Genomic DNA, 19,538 nt, shown 5'->3' with positions numbered 1-19,538 from the left:
CTCTCTTAACTAGTGCAACTTCTCTGGGTCAACCTCTCTAAGTCAACAGCCATTTATAATTCTTAACGGTTAATTATACAAGAGTAAATGCTACAGCATTTCATCTTAAAAGCTTTAAATGTTTTGAAAGCATTTAAAATGAATTAAAATTGTTCTTTAATGAGTGTTTCACAACAGGCACTATGGGTCACTTTTACAACTGACAATCAAATGAGCAGTTAAAGCTGTTATGCAATCTGTAATTAAAATGAGGACATACTTGTAATCTTTGTTTATACTCTTTGGATTTACAACGGGGTTTCCATTTCTCCCACCTCAATGCATTCCACTCCCTAGTGCTACAGAAATGTAAAGGTGCTTTTAAACTGTTTTATAGTTCAGGAGTTACTTTAAAAAAAAACCCAACTGCTGGAAAATAAACACTGGAAAAATTGGAGGGCATACATCACTTTATAAAGGCCACTATAATATTGGTGAGTAAGTTTTAATTTGAGTTCTTAATATCTATCCAATAGGTTCCTGCTTTTTAGCTAACATTTTATACATTCTAAAGTGTGGTCTTTTGAAATTTAAGAGCTGGCTATTTCATTCTTCTAACTTGATTATTAGTAAAGTGAGGAAAATTCTTAAGGAAGGCATAAATACAGTCGGTCCTCCCCATAGGTGGGCTTGCCTTCCGCGGCTTTGAGCTTACACAGAAGGCAAGCCCCAGCAGAAGGAATGGGTTGTGTACCTGCGCTGCGCACCCTGTGCTGCACCATGAGTGAGTGCCCCATTATTTTCTATGGGGCTTGAGCACATGCTCTTTTCCCCATATGCAGGGTGGGTGGGTCTTGAACAGTACCCTGCTAATAATAATAATAATAATAATAATAATAATAATAATAATAATAATAATCAACTTTTATTCATATCCCACTTTTTGTAATGAAACAATCAAAGCGGCTTACAACATTAAAAACATTCTAAATACAAATCATTTGTATTATAATTCTCCCCTCCCTAAAAAGAGATTTAAAACATTACAATTGAAATTAATTTAAAATATGAAGAGGACGGACCGTACACTACTTTCCCACCTTTGTCATCCCAAGGTTTGTTTGTCTTTTGTTTATGCACACATTCATTCAAACAAAATGTGGAACCTTCAGGAACATTTATTTATTAATTGAATAAATTTTGTAGTGCTTATCATTTTAAAAAACCTGAGATGGTTCACAACATTAAAAAGAGGGACTTTCCTTTGTGTCCCAGCAGTAGGGCCAACAGATTGTGTGAGGATGTAGAAAAGGGCTTTCTTTGTGATGTCATCAGAGATGATGATGATGGTAGTGGTGGTGGTGGTGATTTCTTACCCGCCTCTCCCCATGGATTGAAGTGGGAACAGCAACATATAAACAATACAAAATATCAATTAAAACACATTAATTAAAACCTGAAACAGATTAAAGGGACAAATAAGACATACAGTATACATTCTAAAACAATCCATATTTAAAATTCATAATTTAAGAATCATCCAGATGAGCCCGTTGGAAGAAATTGGTCTTTGATGCTGTTTAAATTCAGGCAGCGTGTTTAGCTATCAAATCCCTTCTGGCGATCATTCCTCAGTCTAGGGACAGCTGAAGAAAAAGTCCTTTGGCTGACAGTTACCAACCTAGTCCTGACTGAATGGAATAAATGTCTGTCAGAGGACCTGAGTATACAGGGTGAATTATACATGATCCCATAGATATCCTGGACTCAGGAATTGTAGAACTGACTCCACTTAGAAGCCCCATTGGCATCAACATTAGCTTCATTTAGTCACCAAGTTAAAGCATGGCTTTTTATTAAAGCTCTTGGCATCTAATGATTTTGTCTAGTTTGTACAGGTACATGGTTTTAACTGTTATAACTTGTTTCAGTGCATTAGGTAATGATATGCTTTTAGATTACAAGCATTTTTTCTCTATTGCATTTTAAATTCTTTCTGTTGATTTCATTGTATGCCACACTGAGGTCTTTGGACACAAATATATTGTAATATAAATGTAATAAAATATATTTCCATATTAAATATTTTGTATTTTTAATAAATCAAAATTATGCAAAAAAATTTACAAATCTGAAAGTAAAGAAATGAGGATCAATAAAATATATATATTAAAATTTAGTATTTTAGACTCAGTCTTAGTGGCTCAGGAAATGCTTGAGCACAGAGGTCTGGTACAGACAGGCACTATGCGCCGGCCTGGGCTCACTTTTAGGGCTCAGGAGAGTGGAGTACCCACATGCTCCTGAGCCCTACCACGCACTGCCAGTGCCATCTTGCTGTGCCCTTGTACAGATGGGGCATGCAACGATGACAACTGCATGGTGCAGCACCCAAACAGCACTATGCTGTGTGGACCCCATCAGCGCGCACGCACACCCTAAAAAGAACCCGCCAGAAGGGGGTTCTTTTAGGACTCCCAGAGGCCATGCTGTTTGGTTGCTGAGGCCTCTGTCAGGGGCATAAAGGGGTGACATCTCGCCACCCCTTTCTCCCCATCTGTCAAGCCTCAGAGTTGTATTTTTAACAAAAAAAAAAGGCCATGATTCTGTATCACCTACTTAGCTACATAACCACCTTATTTACATAACTAAGTAGTGCCTCCCTGTCTGACTCCCCAGTTCCCACTTGCCAGAGAGCAGCTGCTGTGAGCAACAGGATCTGTCACCCTGTCAATCAGGAAACAGCTAGTTGATGTTTCCACCTCTCCCATGAGCAGCCTCTGTTGTGATAACCAGAAGCACTGCTCCTGCTGCAATTCTCCCTGACGTCAGAGACTGATCATGGGAGATGGAAAATAGAGCCCTATCTGTTACAGTGACTATTGCCCAGTAAGTGGAGACTGAGCGACTTTCACAGTCCCCATGCATTCCCTTAACTAGTGAATACATAGGGATCATGAATACAAACCAGTCACAAATTCATTAACTCTATGTTGTCTTCATAAGTGCCTTTATGAATTCTGGCCCAGAACAATAATATATCTGGTAGACATGCACAGGACTCACCCATTTCAGGACCTGATTCTGTAGTATGCTGTGTAAAATATTAACCTATGCTTATATGTTCCTTTAAACATATGCTCTTAAGCAATGTTTCCTTGAGCAAATATACTGTGCCTAATTCATATTGAACAGCTTGAGCTACAGAGCTATGTGCCCAGCAGGGATGAATTACAAAGTTCTCATTAAGAAGGGCTTCAGAACAGAATCTTCAACCTTACATGAGGCATTTGTCTTATCTGAACAGGAAGCAGAATGTCAAGGAGGCCTCTACTCAAAGCAAATTTGTGATTTAAAGCTCAAGTAACTAAGAGGAGGAAACAATTGTATCTACAATTCATCTGTGTGCAAATTTTCAACAAAATATACTTGATTTAGGCAGCAAGTGCCTAAATTAATAGAAATGTCCTGTAACCTCTGAGCAGATTTAAATCTTGTAAAGTCATTCCAGTAATATCTCTTTGTATACTTCGGTTTCTCAGACAATCAAACTGAAAACAAACTTCAACCTCTGCTGATATGAAATGAAAGCCTTGTAATTTTGTCCCCAAGCAGCTCCATTGTGAATTATCTGAACTCACCTGTATGACTCTGTGGGCTATGTTTTCTTGAGTTAATAATAACAACAAGTAGTAGTTGTATGAGGAGAAACAGACTTTGCCCAAAATCAGCAAGAAATTTACAGGCATGTTTTCATCACAGCCTAATAGCACAATGGCTCCCATTAAAAAATAGAAACCTCATGCTTCCTGGATCATGGTGTGCAGTAAACTTCTGGCAAGGGATGGGTTGCATCTTATAGAAGTTGAAAGGAACATTTTTGCTAAGAGTCTGAAAGATCTGGTGAGGAGGGCTTTAAACTGAGTGACGTGCGAGACAGAAACTATTCTTTAGGGCAGAAGTTCATCAAGTGATGAAAATAATAGCCCAAATGTTATACAGAGAACAAGGCAAATAGCACAAGAACCCAACAGCTGGAGGGAGGGGAAATCTTTTAAAAGACAAATGGCGGAATGACCTATGGTCTTAGATGTCTCTATACTAATGCACAGAGCATGAGAAATAAACAAGATGAACCCAAACCCCAGGGTGAACATGGGAATTTCTGGTATGCAAACAGCTGGGTCATACCTAAATCAGGCTTAGCCAGCTTCCTGCACACTACGAGCCACACCATACTGATTCCCTGCACTGAGGTGAGCAGGGAAAGGGGATAGCCTGTCCCCAGAGCTGCCACTACTGGTTCTGTACCACATGTGGATAGGCTGCCGGGTACACCACTTCTTCTCCTGAAGAGTCACCCATGCAACCAACAAAATGAGAGGTTAGAAGGATACACTGATCATATGACTGCAGCCTCCAAAGTCAGGTGCCCTGTCCACAGTGTTCCTGCATGTATGGATGTGTTAGCTCTGGGTACGGGGCTGGGGCAGACATGCCGATCACCACACTGAGTATGGCCCAGTGCATGCAGCCACCATCATGGCCAGTCCAGGGCTGACACAGAACATATGGACAGTGCAGACAGGACATTAGTGGCAATCCTAACATGCCAAGATGTTTTAGGGTCTGCTAACTAGACAGAAGGCTGGCAGAAACTAGATTAACCCTTATTTCTGGAGATGTTGGCTACAACTAAATTTGCCCTGCTCCAGCTTTGCATCAGTGTTGTGACTTTATGCTTCATCTGGAGGAAGATTACATAATTCATGTACCTTATGAAATTGCCAGTGTCTGATTATCGTAAAGTTGGAAATGTTGTATGATGGGGTGAGCACCCCTCACTAGACTCAACTTCTGCCAACTTAGTAGTTTGAAAGTCTGCAAATTCAAGTAAATAAACAGGTACCACATCTATGGGAAGGCAACAGCATTCTGTGCAGCCATGCTGACCACATGACCACAGAGCCATCTTCAGACAGTGCTGGCTCTCCAGCTTAGTAATGGAGCATCACCCCCTACAGTCGGTTACAACTAGACATTCATGTCAAGAGGAAACCTTTACCTTTTACGCAAATTTATGCCTTTACAAGGCTTACTTTAAGTTGTGCAGTAAAAATTGCATTTTCCAAGTGACTTCAGCACACACACACACACACTGCATGCAATACATACCCAGTCATGGAGCTTTCCAGCTTCTCTGAAAGCTGAAGTCACTGATCTGCATGACAAACTGAAATGCTCTGGGAAGTATGATAATCCATGAGTGGGATGATAACAAAACAAGTCTAAAGGCAGAAAAAATGGGAGATATGAGTGTATTAGCAGTGGCCGTTCCTAAGAACTATAGAAGGGGAAGTGTGAATGGGGAAGGATTTCTGTTTGAGTTCCTGTCAGATATGATTAACTGCAGTTAGGAATCATGTTCTTGTGTATTCACATGAAATGTTGGGACATTCTTTGTTATAACAGAAGTAAAGAACCTGTGGAAGATAAGGGAAGCTAAAGTGGCAGTAGTTTGAGCCTACACTTGAGGGCACTAGCCTTCAGTTGATTTAAAATCTATAGCATGTCTTTTAGCTCTGTGAGATGAAAGCACATCTTGAAATCAAGCAAATGGATTCCATGAAGTTTCAACAAAAATGTACCTTGGTGCACATTTTGATTCATCAATAGAATTTTTCTGCAAAATTGTATAGCAAGAGTAAGAGCATGGCTGTTCCAAAGAAGTAGAGATAAAAGCTAGTGGAGTCTTTTGACTATGTTCTTGGAAAAGAATTCATATGTTTAATAGCCAAACATGTGAACTATATATAAAAGCTACTCTCAAGGTCACACAATAGTAGGTGCAAAGACTAGCAGCTTAATGCTGTTAAAACCATTAAGATCCATACCAGAGACACATACGGAGAGAAAGCAAGAGATAAAAAATTCAACACCAAGATTTATTGTAAAGTGGGTGTTTTACCATTCTAGTGTTGTGCTTTGATCTTCTACTCTCAGGGTGCCTTAACAGTATCGACCTAATGCTAATATTTGAATAGACGTACTGTTTGCCTTGAGTGAAACATGCTGGCAGATTCTTGCAGAGGTCAAATTTTTTATTCATAGGAATTCTTGTTACAGGCTGGGTAAGTTCTTGCATGCATGTTAACATCTATAAATTGTCAGTAAAAAAAAAGCCAAATAAAGTAGCTAACAACACAAAACACCTTTTCAGCAAGAATAACCCTTCTGACCTTCACCCAATCAAAAAGAAAATACTCCACAATGCATTGTGCAATATGTATGAAAATAGTTCCTTCTGCTATGCTGTTCCATACTATTTTAATGCTACTTGCTGCTAGCATTTCTTAGTAATATCAGCAGTAGAGATACTACTGCTGCCTGATGAAGATGCTAGCAGTTGAAATTGTCAGTTCTATGCATGTTTTTTCAAGATGAAAAATTGTCATTTTGTCATTTGGCCCATGTTTGTCTTGACCTATGCACTTAGTTAGGTATAGTAATTTGCATCATATAACACAAGAGAAATTTCAGGTGCTGCTGCTTCCTATTTCTCTGAAGACAGTCATGGATGGGAAGATATGTGAAATGTAACTGGTCTTTTGCTTTAGCTCTGATACCTCATAGTGATGGTTGGAATTAGGTCAAAACTATGGAGACACTGACTACTGTTGTTCAGGTCCTGGAAGGTTTTAATTTCCTTGGCGTGTCAGTTGACATTTCCCAAGCCCCTTAGCAGATTTATCATTTCCTCACCTAAGTGAAATCATGGCAAGATACATTGTAAGTCAAAGTCACTTTTCTATCATGTTATTTATCAATTGCACAATGTTGTTTGATTTAATACTTGGAAATTATCTTGGGCATACCCCACTGTACATCTTCTAGAGGACTGAGATCTGCTGGAGGAGCCCTTTCCTTTTTTTCTTGAGTGAGGGAAATACACAAGACAGATTTTTCTGCTGCACCATGCCAATGAGAGTACCTCCCCCTCAATAGGCTCACCAGCACTTATAGTGGTGTCATTCTGGAAACAAGTATTAATGTAGTTTGCTATTTAAGCTTTCAGGGATTTATAGATTCCATACAAACCTGCATATGTGCATGATTTTAAATTGTCTTAAACTGCTTAAATGTGTTTAAAACAGTTGCTTTAACCAATCAGAGATCTTTAGGTTTAGGGTACAATATAGATAATTTAATTAAATAATTAACAAACAAAAGATAAAGAAATAGATTTTTGAAAAATCTGACAATGCTGTCAAATTTATTTTACATCTGACTTACATAGTAGGTAGTTTGCATTATGACCTTGGCTTTGAAGAAGACAAACTGAATAACATGAATATTTCAGGATTATTCCTTGAAAAAACTGCTATAATTATTTGTGGGAACAGAAATACAGAATATAAGTAAAGGTGCATTTTTTTAAAGTTCATAATTTTGTCATGAGTTGTGAATGAATATAAAAACTCAGGCTTTCCCCCATATGCTTTGTTTTTATTGACAGGTGAATTTGGAGAAGTCTGCAGTGGCCGTCTAAAACTTCCCTCCAAAAAAGAAATTTCAGTAGCAATCAAAACCTTGAAGGTTGGTTACACAGAAAAACAGAGGAGAGATTTTCTAGGAGAGGCCAGCATCATGGGACAGTTTGATCATCCCAACATCATTCGACTGGAAGGAGTTGTTACCAAAAGTAAGGACAACTTTCTACTGAATATATTTAAAACAGAACTGAACTGCTAGCAAGTATTTTAAATAAAAGTAAAAGAAGGCAGTTTTCACTGAGTTCCTGCAGTGGGGCAGGGAAACCATTTTAGCTGCTTTGTCTTTTACAGAAACTCTTCAGTCTTACTGCTTTCTAAGTGTTCATGTTTTTTGTATAGCAGCCTATAGTGTGCATATATTTTTCTGCTTCAGCCTTTCCTATAGCCCTCCTCTTATGTCTGCTGTTAGGATATGTAATGTTATCATGAATAAGCCAGGTAGAGCTTGCCTAATATGCAGCAATAACAAAAACCATCTTTGAACTACATTGTGGAAAATCACTTACAAATGGCAAATGTCACTTGTCTCTGGCCAGTGACTTTTCATTAAAATCTTAAGAAACTGCTCAACCTATCTGCATGAAATACAAAGAGTAATTGGAAAGCCTATAGCCTGTAGGTGATATTTAAATGATTTATACAAATGCAGTTTTAAAGATTCCCCATGTCTACTTAGCTGCCTTGGCCTTGATCAGGGTTTTTTATTCTGATGTATACAGACCATTAGAGACTACAGAATGGCCTTCAGGGAGTCAATAATTTCTTTTTCATTTTTCTTTTTCTTTTCTTTTTTTCATATTGAAATTTAAAGTGAACAGGTAGCCTTTTTAAGTGTCAATTATCATTTCTTCACTCCAGACTGGTCTGTATGCAAGAAGGAAATTCCCAATGCAATAACATAAATTGTATGAAAAAACTACTGTTCAAGTTTGTCAAACCTCTGTGCAAGCCAGGGATTGGACAAACATGGCCAGTATAACTGTGGGGGTAAGGACAAAATAAGGTATTGCATCCTATAAGAATTCTGAGCCTAAATTTCTATCACTGCAGTAACATAACATTTCAGTTGAACATACAGAAATTCAGTTTAAGCACACAGAGAAAAGTGGCAAGTAAAGTTAACAAGAGAATGCAAACATAGCAAATAAATTTCTAGGTGTGAATAATCTTAAATTTCTCACTCTCAGCAATAGTAGAAATTTGGGACTTGAAGGAAATCTTAATTGGGGAAATACTCATTTGGGTGGGGATGATGACAATGCCCTCATTTTGTCCCTGCCTTAATTATATCCCTAGTGACCAACGCTAACCAGTGAGGAACTGATATTGGACTCACAGACAACAATTCATGAGCTGTGAGCATGCTAGTGTTACCCATAGAGTGCTTATAATTGGGGATTGTTATGTTCCCCTGAATATAGTGACATTTACCCATTATTGTGGAAATACTATTTTACATCTAATGGAACCATCTTTAAACTTTCTGAGGAGATGCAAAAGTGAATAGTCTTGTTATAAACCTCTTGTAAACTTTGCAGTTTTTGAGAATTCTGTGCACTGTACACCCTCCTGTGGTGATAATGATAATAATGCTTTACAGTTGTCATTCAAGATTAGAAAATACTGAATTCAGCGTTGAAATTGATTGCTCTTAAACAGCTGCAGGCCTTCTGGCTGTACATAGGAAACCATACTGCACATTACCTCATGGTGTCAGCATCTGGCAAATGTTTGAATAGCCACAACTATGGCAGCCCCCCCCCCCATAAAAAAAACCTTGTAGCAGTAGTTGGCTTATATAGTAACTCAACTTCATTTTTTTAAAAACATGATTCTCAATATGTTTTTTAAAAGACGTATTAGTTGAAAGCAGAAGTGTGGCAAAGGTAAGTTCCTGGCTAGTAAATGACTTAGAAGAGTATTGATCAGTTTATAGAGGAAAGCTGAATCTCTTAGAGATGTTGCTATCACTTTGTAGATGTTAATGTCATTTTTTAAAATGCTGAAACACACACAAAAAAAGTTATTAAACATTTATTTTTGAATTGAATGATATCCTCCTCTATCCAGATAGGATGTTTTCACTGGAAATGTTATGAATATGTTCATTTTAGTCTGAGACTCACCAACTATATCAAAAGCTGGGCAATTGCCATTTCTACACTGAATGTGAAGTCTTCTCAATGTAGCTAATATTGGGGCTGTACATACCAGCGTATGTGGTGCCCCCGTCACGTGCTAGGGGTTGGCCGAGGACTCAGCGTCCATACTGGCCTCACCCCTAGCACGTGACGGGGGCATCGAAATGGCGGCGTCCTGTCCACACAGGCGCTGCCATTTTGACATAACAGCTGCATCATGTCCAAACGGCACGGCGCAGCTGTCACGTCCTAGTGCCACGGAAGGGAGCTTGTGGCACCCTTTCAGCAGTGCTGAAAGGAGCTCCAAAATGGAGCTCCTTCCATGCCGCATATTGCTGGTGCGGCCTTTACGCTGCCGCACCAGTAATACTGAACAGAAAGAGGCCGAGCGGACCCTTTCTCTGTCTCCCCGTCGCTGTCGGGGTGTCCTTGGGGCATGAAGCCCCAAGGACACCCCTTTCCAAGCCACAGGGAAGCAGCCTTTTGCCGCTTTCCCGAGGCCAGGAAAAGTGGCGGATCAGGGCCTCCAGGGCTGCCACTATGGCAGCTGAGGCCCCGGACCATCAGGGAAAGGGGCGGTTGCAGGCCGCCCCAAAGGGGCGGTCTGTATCCCGCCATAGTTATATTTCCTTAATGAGTGGCTCTAATTGGCTGAATCCTTCAGTAGTTTCTTGTGAGGCTTTACTTATATTCCAGACTCACATTCACCCTAGCAAGGCTCTTGTTTTTCTTGGAGATAGACAAATTTATCAATTTTAGTTTCTCCACCGTTCAGATTTTCTAGGAGAGGCCAGCATCATGTGGGTGGAAGAACCATCATAGGGCTGCATTGCAGCCCTCATGATGACACAAAAAAGGAGCCGCTCTAGGCAGCTCCTTTTTTTCTGCGCAGCGTTACCACCCCATTTGGTTGCTGCCCATCTGTTTTGCCACCCATCTGTACAGGGCCTTTTTCATCAAAAGTGAACTGAATAAAATTCTTAGCCATCCCTATTCTGCTTTCTATCAGCAATCAAGTTAAATGCATAGAAACATCTAGCTGAGGGATGGACAACTATGCAGGGCTGTGGGCCAGAGTTCATTCACCAAGCCATACTCGTGGGCCACACTGGCACAGCTTATTGCACCAGAAGTTGTATTGCATTTCATCCAGCCATTGTTTGTGTCAATCCACAAATGAAAATGAGAGTTGAGAAGCATAAATTGAAGTTCTAAAGGAGGATTACCACCACATTTGTGGGCAATTTCTGGTGGTTTGGCATGGTTTTCATGTAGAAAATACATGGGAATCTCTCTCTCTCTCCCTCCCTCTCTCTGTCTCTCTTTCACACACCAGGGTACTTTGAGATTGCTAGGCAGCTTTAGGGGCTGCAAGGGTGGGCTTTGGGGCTGCATGCATCCCACAAACCTCACTTTTCCTACCCTTCTCCCAGCTAACTTTTCTGTGTAAGAATTGGCTCCTACCTATGTTCTTCTTGCCTTCTTTCAGTTCAGTATCTCTACACCCATTATTTTCTCAGTCTCTATGTTTCAAGTCATGGCTGATGATGTCTGGGTTATCTTATACAGTGGTACCCCGGGATACGAATGCGCCGGGTTACGAATTTTTCGGGATACGAAAAAATCCCATAGGGATTTATTGCTTCGGCTTACGAAGGTTTCTTCGGGTTACGAAAAAACCGCGGCGCTATTTTCCGCCACCGGAGGGCAGCAGAGAGCTATTTTTCCATTAGCGCCTATGGGAATTCGGCTTACGAAGGTATTTCGGGTTACGAAATTAACCGCGGAACGAATTAATTTCGTAACCCGGGGTACCACTGTATCAGTGTGATAATGACTCAATTCCGGGTTTTAGTCTCAGCTTTAGACTGGACCTGTTTGGGTCAGGTTACTTTTTCAACTTCCCTTGCCATTTAAATTGTTCACTTCTTTTCTCATCTCTCAAGTTCTCTTCATACAACATAACCATGAAAACCCAATGTAAGAGGGGATCTATACTTTTTTTTACTTCCCCTGAATTGAGTAGAACGTACACATATATAGCTTGAAGCACAGCTGATCAGTGTGTGGTGTCAAAGGCAATCCTGCTTCCCTCCCACACAAGCTGGTTATATGCATGGATATTTTCTTCAAACATCCTTTGTTTTTTTTTTGTTTTTTTTTTTGTTTTGTTTTTGTTTTGTGGGTTTTTCGGGCTATGTGGCCATGTTCTAGAAGAGTTTGTTCCTGATGTTTCACAAGCATCTGTGGCTGGCATCTTCAGAGAATGCTGGCATGGAAATGAATGGGACACACACACACACACACACACACACAGGGTGATCCTGGGTTGGGAGGAGTGATTTCCATGTTAATCTGTGTATTATTCTGTTGTTGAATGGCAAGGCCTCAGGGCAAAACATCAGGAACAAATCTTCTAGAACATGGCTACATAGCCCAAAAAACCCACAAAAAACTATGGATGCCAACCACGAACCCTTCGACTTCACATCCTTTGTTTTATTTTGCCAATATTTCACCATCTCCTTTCTCTTCTACCTATAGTTTCTCTTGCTTCCTGTTTCTAAGCCCATCATGTATTATATTTTCTTCCTTCAAAGATCAGGTTCTGGAAACTCTATCTTTCTTCTTTTCTTGAATCTCTTCCTGCTTAGACTTTTCATCCTTAGCTTTAGTTCATCCAGTCAATAGATTACAGGAAGATTTTTTCCTGACCCAAATTGACTTTTCACTTTTTTTTTAATTCATTCTAGTATTCAGTGTCACTTAATCAGCAATTATGTTCATGAGCATCCCATGACATCTAGGTAGATTACTGTTTACTGCTTGATGTTTTACAACTGCAAAATGCTAACGCATATTCCAAAATAGACTTATTGAAAATATTTCTTAGTTTAAGGAACATAATATTATTGTTTTAATAGCTTGCAAAGGCAAGTCAAATGTATGTTTTGCATTATTAACAAGATTACAAGTTGAGCTTTTTTTTCTTTCCCCACCAATATGTTAGTACGATAAATTTTCCATTGCTTTTGAATTATATTTCACCGACAGTTATTTAGTGTTTAAAACAGGCTGGATACATTTCAAGGAAATAGAGAAAGTTTGCATATTATCCATGGGTGTTCTTTTGGAAAGCAGTTTGCCAAGCAAACCTTCCATCATATATATAAAACATATGATAAATAGGCTCTGAGACCCTTAAGTGGCAAACCAAATTTTGATGGATAGCCCTTACAAATGAACTGACTATTCATGCTGATTGGATCTGATGGGCTAATTCTTAACGACTTGCATGGCAGACATCTGCAAGAGGTCCTACTTGAATGTGTGCTGCTACGTGTGCTGTTTAATAGCAATGTAGCTTATTACTCACTAGAGATGTGATAAGGTACACATGCTAAATAAGACCTCAGTCCATTCTTGCAGCACTGAATTATTCCCTTGTTTCGTATTTGTTTCTGTGCTGAACTTTTCTTCCACACTGGTCTCCAGGGTGTCCTATAGGCAGCAGTCCTAATAGCCAACACACATGTTCTGCTTAGTTTACTAATAATTTACAGCAATTTGTAGCATTTTAATGTAATAAATTTTAGAAACACTGTTGACACAAGTTGTTATCATGTAAATGGATGCATTTTGATAAATGAACATAGAACATTCCTTTTAAAATATGCCGGTTTTCTTTGGAGCATATGTTTCTGATTGTGTATACATTTCCAGCTCAACACTAGTGGAAGCCTGTGTTCAGAACAAGATAAATAGAGCAAGAAAATTATGTTTAATAATTTGAACATTTTTTCTCCTTTACTTATTTTATACTCTTGGCAAATATTAGCATGGTGTGCAACATTCAGGCTTTAGCCAAGTAACATTTGCCTTTCCTGTGTTGCTTCAGGAATTTGTAAAATAAACATTGCACATCTTCAAATGTACAGTGTTCCCTTCTGCTTGTTTGGTTTCTTAACTGAGACTTTAAAACGTGTTAAGGCCAATTTGACCTGCTATAAAATGCTAGCATGAATCTGTATTCCTCAAGAGATTTCCCCCCTCAGAGCTCCAGCTATAAATATGGGATAGGATCCTTGTTTTTCTCTTTATGTCCCTGTATGTTTGAGGTAAGATGGAGGTGTGAGGAAAAGATAAGTGTCATTTCTTCCTTCCCCTGCCAAGACTTTGCCTACCACAGTGTTAGTTTATGTTAGTTTCATATAGATTCATAACCTTCAACCTCCGCTCTTCCACTGTTGGTATATCTTCTCTCTTCCAACATTTCGCCAATGTAATCCTTGCCGCCACAATTGTATGGAATAATAGTTTCTCTTTTTTATATTCCAGTTTTACACTATCTGTTATGTTCAAGAGATACATCTTGGGATCCATTTGTTCCATATATATATATATATATATATATATATTTCAATTCTGCATGAATTTTTTTCCAGCATGTTTTAATTTTTTGACAATTTCACCAGCAGTGTAAATATGTGCCTACTTCTTTTTGACATTTCCAACAAATGTTTTTATTGCTTTTAAACATTTTGGACATTTTATAGAGTGTTAAGTACCACCTATATAGGGATTTGTAAAAATTTTCTTTTAATTCCACATTTAAAGTTAAATGTATTCTTTTTCTCCCAAAGTCTTTCCCATTGTTACAAATATGGGTTCATTTAAGTCTTTTGCCCATTTAACCATGAAATTTTTAACTACTTCATCCTGTAATTCAAATTTAATTATTAATTTATATAGTTTTGATATTTTTTCTTGGGGTTTTTTATTATATTTTCCAAATCTAATTCTATCGGCTCTATTCCGTTAATTTTATTATCCATACTGATTCTTTCTTTTAATTGCCTATAAGTAAACCAGTTACAGGAAAAACCTTCCTTTTGTAATTCCTCTTGTTCTTTCATTATTCTCTTACCTTGATGCAGTTTTGTTATATCAGCCTATGTCACCCACTCATCTTCCCTTAATGCCTCTCTTGTTAAAATTGGCGTGTAACAGATGGGCCCATAGAGGCATCGTCGTCACGTGCGAGGGGCGGCGTTTTTAGACACCCCTCGTCCCTTGCATGTGACGAGGACGTCAAAATGGTGGCCCCAATCTGGCCTTTCCAGGGTGCAAAAAGCAGCTGCAAAAAGCTCCTTTTTGCTCCCTGGAAAGGATGCCATAGCTGCATTGCTACAGCTTGGCAGGGCTCCTTCAGTGCTGTGTCATATGGACGCAGCACCATAGAAGCACCATGATGCCACACACCTTATGGAGCAGCATTCAGCATCATGGCACCCTGGGGGGTGGAATTGGGGCATGTGTCATGTGGACATGATGCCCTGACTCCAGCCCCTGGCCAGCCTTAATGGCTGGTCTGAACAGGGCCAAACTCTTTTATAGACTAGCCTCCAGGTTATTTCCTTTCTCCCATAGGCTCCCTCACAGCATTTCATGAGATACCTGGTCCTTATTTTATTGGGATTAGAAAGAATTCTTTCCAGTGCTTAGATTTCTCAAGATACTTTGTATGAGACAGGACTGGACAGTTGCAGAGATCTGTCCCATTTTCTGACATCCTCTCTTGAAGAAGCAGGAAGTGACTAGACAGTAATTTCTGGATTCCCAAAAATGCTATTTGGAGCCAGAATTAGGTATAGCAGCATAGCATATGATAGAGTAGGCAATTATTGGGGTTTAGGGAGCAACATTGATCCCACAGGGTCTTCAGTAGGCCACATTTTGTGTATGTTCCTCAAATATTTTTGCCCTCAAATGCCCCAAATGCTAACTGGCAACATGTTGTTGGCTTGTCCTGGATCTAAACCTGTCCTGGAGTCCTTAAAAATGTGACAGAATTGCCCACCATGTGCCCTTGGGACATTTGGGGCCATTTTGGAAGAAAAATAATTTTCAAATATGGGACAGAAGGGCCCTATAACTGCATTTCCCACACCTCTGATATATCTGCAGTAAGGATGGAAACTGCTACAGATCTTGCCCTTGGGCCACATGGGTTGCCAAAAATGGGAAGTGGATGAAATGTTTGTGGTTTTGAACAGCAAAAAATGGAGGTTATGATAAATTGTGTGACTTGTTTACGATATGAATGGCATATGCACATGATGATGTAGTATTACCTTCTTTTTAAACCAGAAAAGTGTAGTCCAGATGTCTGCAGAAGTTGAGAGCACAGATGCCCAGAGTGGATGCATTTGGGCCTCAGGCTCCATTTTGCCCAGCCCTAAATTAAAGGCAAAGTTTCTTGAAGTTTTGGTTCAGTTCCAAATTCTTGTAATAAAAATGCAAAATTCATCCAAAGAAAATTTACACAAAACGTAGAAATGTATGGCTTAGTTATCCTTGTAACACACATGACCTTTCAAAAATGATAAATATAGGAGCCCTGGTGGCGCAGTGGTTAAATGCCTGTACTGCAGCCATTTACTCAAAACCACAAGGTTGTGAGTTCAAGACCAGCAAAAAGGGCCCAAGCTCGACTCAGGCTTGCATCCTTCCGAGGTCGCTAAAATGAGTACCCAGACTGTTGGGGGCAAATTAGCTTACTTGCTAATTAGCTTACTTGCTGTTCACCGCTATGATCTTTGGAATAGCGGTATATAAATAAAACAAATTATTATTATTATTATTATTATTATTATTATTATTATTATAGTACAGGTCACCATTTAAACATTACTAGCTTTTGTCTGTATCTCTGTATCAATGTAAATGCCTTGGACTAGATAGTCATGAAATTATGTATATAAGGGAAACGGTCCATATCACTGCCAAAATAGTCATATAATTCAATATGAGGATGAATGTCTTGTACCTGATGAATTATTTGAAAATGCAAAATAGTTATTAATAATTAACTAAATTAATATTCTACAATATTCTGCTGTATAAATTGATTATAAATGAGAAGCAATGAAGAAGGGGAGTATTATCCCTAAGGAGTTTTAACAGTTGCTAAATGGATTATTTAGTATCCAACACCCCACCCCACCCAGTTCCCAGGCCATAATTCACATCAAGCCTGACCAGAAAAATTTGAAAGACTGAGCTTTGTAAAGATTCATTGAGGCATGAGCATGACAGTGTTCCTTCACAAAGGACACATGAAAGAACTGTGTCCAATTGCCATTAGGCAGTGGAAAGACTGTTAGGGTATTGGCTATGACATGGTATTCCTGAACTACTTAATGCTTACAATAATTAAATGTACTACATTTGCTATTAGCTAATTAGTCAAGGAGAAGTTAGATGGAACTCTACCTTGATATTCCCTTGTTCTTACATGACCAGAACATATGACCTCTCTTCCGAATAGATGGAGAACGTATTGGTCTTTGAGTAAAATGATTTTTTTCTCTTAGTCAAGTAACATTCTCCTAGGTGGTAATATTTTGGCAATAAACTGGAGCTTTCAGATTAGAACAAAGCAAACTTAGCTTTCTGTGACTGAGAAAATTTATGAGATACTTTATCAAATATGTATACACTAAAACAATGATGGGCAGAAAGTACTGTGTGTACAGCATTTATAATTGTAAATTGTATTTACATTTTCAATTCTATATTGGGAGTGCATTCAATTCTATATAGACGGAAAATTTTCAACTTTGTTGATGTAGGTCTCAGAGTGTGTTGTTGTACATCACAAAGGCTTTCTGACTCTCAATGGTTTAACTGTAGCAGGAACAAAATGACTCCTCTCCCAGCCTAAATTATACTGCTGAAATTAAGAGAGCTTGGGGAGATTTTTTATGTAGGGGAATAGAGAGTTCTGTTTATTTATGGTACAGCAAATTCTTGGGGTCAATTCTCTTTAGACACTGCTTAGGTGTTATGAAGCGGTATATAAATGAAGCTTGTTTGTAATTCTAAGTATTTGTTTTTTTGCATCAGGCTTTGGTTACTGGATCTTGGAGTTATAGTGTTGGGGAAAGAATGTAAGCAGAGGGACTATAAGAATAAGGTTCTCCACAGGGCCAACCAAAGTAGAACTAAGAAAGAATCCTACCAGAAATTCTGGTGAGCCACTGCTAATTAGAGTTGACAATATTGGTCTACAGTAGTAGTTCTCAACCTTTGGTCCTCTAGATTTTTGAGACTTCAACTCCCAGAAATCTTGAACAATGAGCATACTGACTGGAACTTCTGGGAACTGAAGTCCAAAACATCTGGAGGCCCAAAGGTTGAGAACCACTGATAGCAATAGTGATAGCAAGTACATTTCTATTCTGCTTATCATTGCACTTAAGCACTCCCTAAGCTGTTTACAAAGTGTAATCTCATTGCCCCCAATAATGTGGGTACTCATTTTAGCAACCTTGGAAAGATGCAAACCTGAGTTGAGCCTGAGCCCCCTTGGCTGGAATTGAACTTGCAGCCTTATGGTTTGTGAGTGAATGGCTGCAGTACAGGCATTTAACCACCAGGGCTCCTGAATCTAGATGGACCAATAGTCTGATTATGTATAAGACAGCTTTTTGTGTTTCTATATATCCCTGTATTACATTAAGGGTAGGCAGAAGATAAATCAGGATCTACAGGTAGATTTCTGAGTCATTGGTAGCAGATGGGCAGGAATTTCTGACTCCTAATCATCTAGCAACATCAAATATCCCCCAAATTGGTAAAGTACACCAATTTAGGTTGTTGTGCAGGTAAAAACAAGACACAATTGTTTTAGTTTTTTTAAGCTTGAGAGATCAGGCATGCATTTGTGTGTGGAATAACATGTACTCTTGAGTTCTGTATTGATCACAAACTCTTGGACTTAGCATAGACTCAGAAGAACCAAGTTTATAACTTTTAATATGTGTCCATCCATCAGAGCCAGTCTCCTCATGTCTCTTAGTTGGTGGAGCTCAGATTTCTAATAATGAAGAAAACAAAATGGACACAGCACAGGGTAGAAATTCTTCATTAAGATTTTGTCTGCAATGGCCAAATAAAGTGGCTTCAAACCGCTTTAAAGCCTAGCTGTTTAGACAATGCATGAGCAAAAGCATGGGTGTTTGGCCTGCTCTGGGAGCAAACCATGCAAACAGTGGAGATCCAACCTGCTTTCAGAAAATGCAGGATTGAGCCACTTTTCCTGACCATCTGCTCCTGCCCTAAGTTTCAGAATTTTCTTCCCACTGTGAGAAAGTCTTTGCAAAGATGTAGTTTTCAAAGATAATACACAATTTGGAGATTATTCTATATAAAATTCTCACCTGGTTTCATTTTGTTTGATTGTTTTCAGAATGAAAAATAATTTTTCACATGATTTTCTGTGTGGAAAATAATATTTTCAATGCAGAAATATTAATTCTTGTGCAGAAAATGCTGTTTTCTGTGCAAATCAACCAAGTGTGAATTTTACACAGAATAAATCCACAATTATGGCTTTTTCTGCCTGGAAAACATTCCAATGCAAAAATATTAATTTCTGTGCAGAAAACTCTGTTTTATGAATGGAAATTGTTGATTTCTATGTCAGAAAAGAGTGTACTTTATGCAGAATGAATTTCCAGTTACAGCATTTTCAGTACTAGAATAAACATTTCTGCACTAAATATTATTTTATGTGAATATGCTATTTTCTGTACTAAACAACCACATTAAGTCCCAAACTGCAAAGATTCTCATCTGAACAGGATTTATCTGAACAGGATTTTTTTTATCACAGTTTCCTTAGCCTGCCCCCTATATAAAAAAGAAAACTATATTTTTAAAATATATATATATATATATATATATATATATATATATAATCTTTTCATCTCTAAGCCATCATGCAACAATTTTCCCCATGACTTTCCCATGTGACTATATACAGTGGAGCCTTGATATCTACTGTGCTTTGGTTCCAGCT

The 19,538-nt window shown here is 38.7% G+C and overlaps 1 protein-coding gene across 3 annotated transcripts in view; it reads left to right on the top strand.

The window, feature by feature from the left end:
• LOC121917186 (ephrin type-A receptor 3) overlaps positions 1 to 19,538 on the top strand; it is a 295,195-nt gene that overhangs the window by 249,871 nt on the left and 25,786 nt on the right. For all 3 annotated transcript variants that reach the window (XM_042442910.1, XM_042442909.1, XM_042442911.1), the window contains exon 11: positions 7,496 to 7,681. In XM_042442910.1, coding sequence (XP_042298844.1) covers positions 7,496 to 7,681 — 186 coding nt within the window. The remainder of the gene's footprint in view (positions 1 to 7,495; positions 7,682 to 19,538) is intronic.

Source organism: Sceloporus undulatus, unplaced genomic scaffold (assembly GCF_019175285.1).
Source record: "Sceloporus undulatus isolate JIND9_A2432 ecotype Alabama unplaced genomic scaffold, SceUnd_v1.1 scaffold_12, whole genome shotgun sequence".
Classification (NCBI taxonomy): domain Eukaryota; kingdom Metazoa; phylum Chordata; class Lepidosauria; order Squamata; family Phrynosomatidae; genus Sceloporus; species Sceloporus undulatus.
Note: the sequence above shows the minus strand (reverse complement) of the source record. Positions and strands in the feature narration are given on the sequence as shown.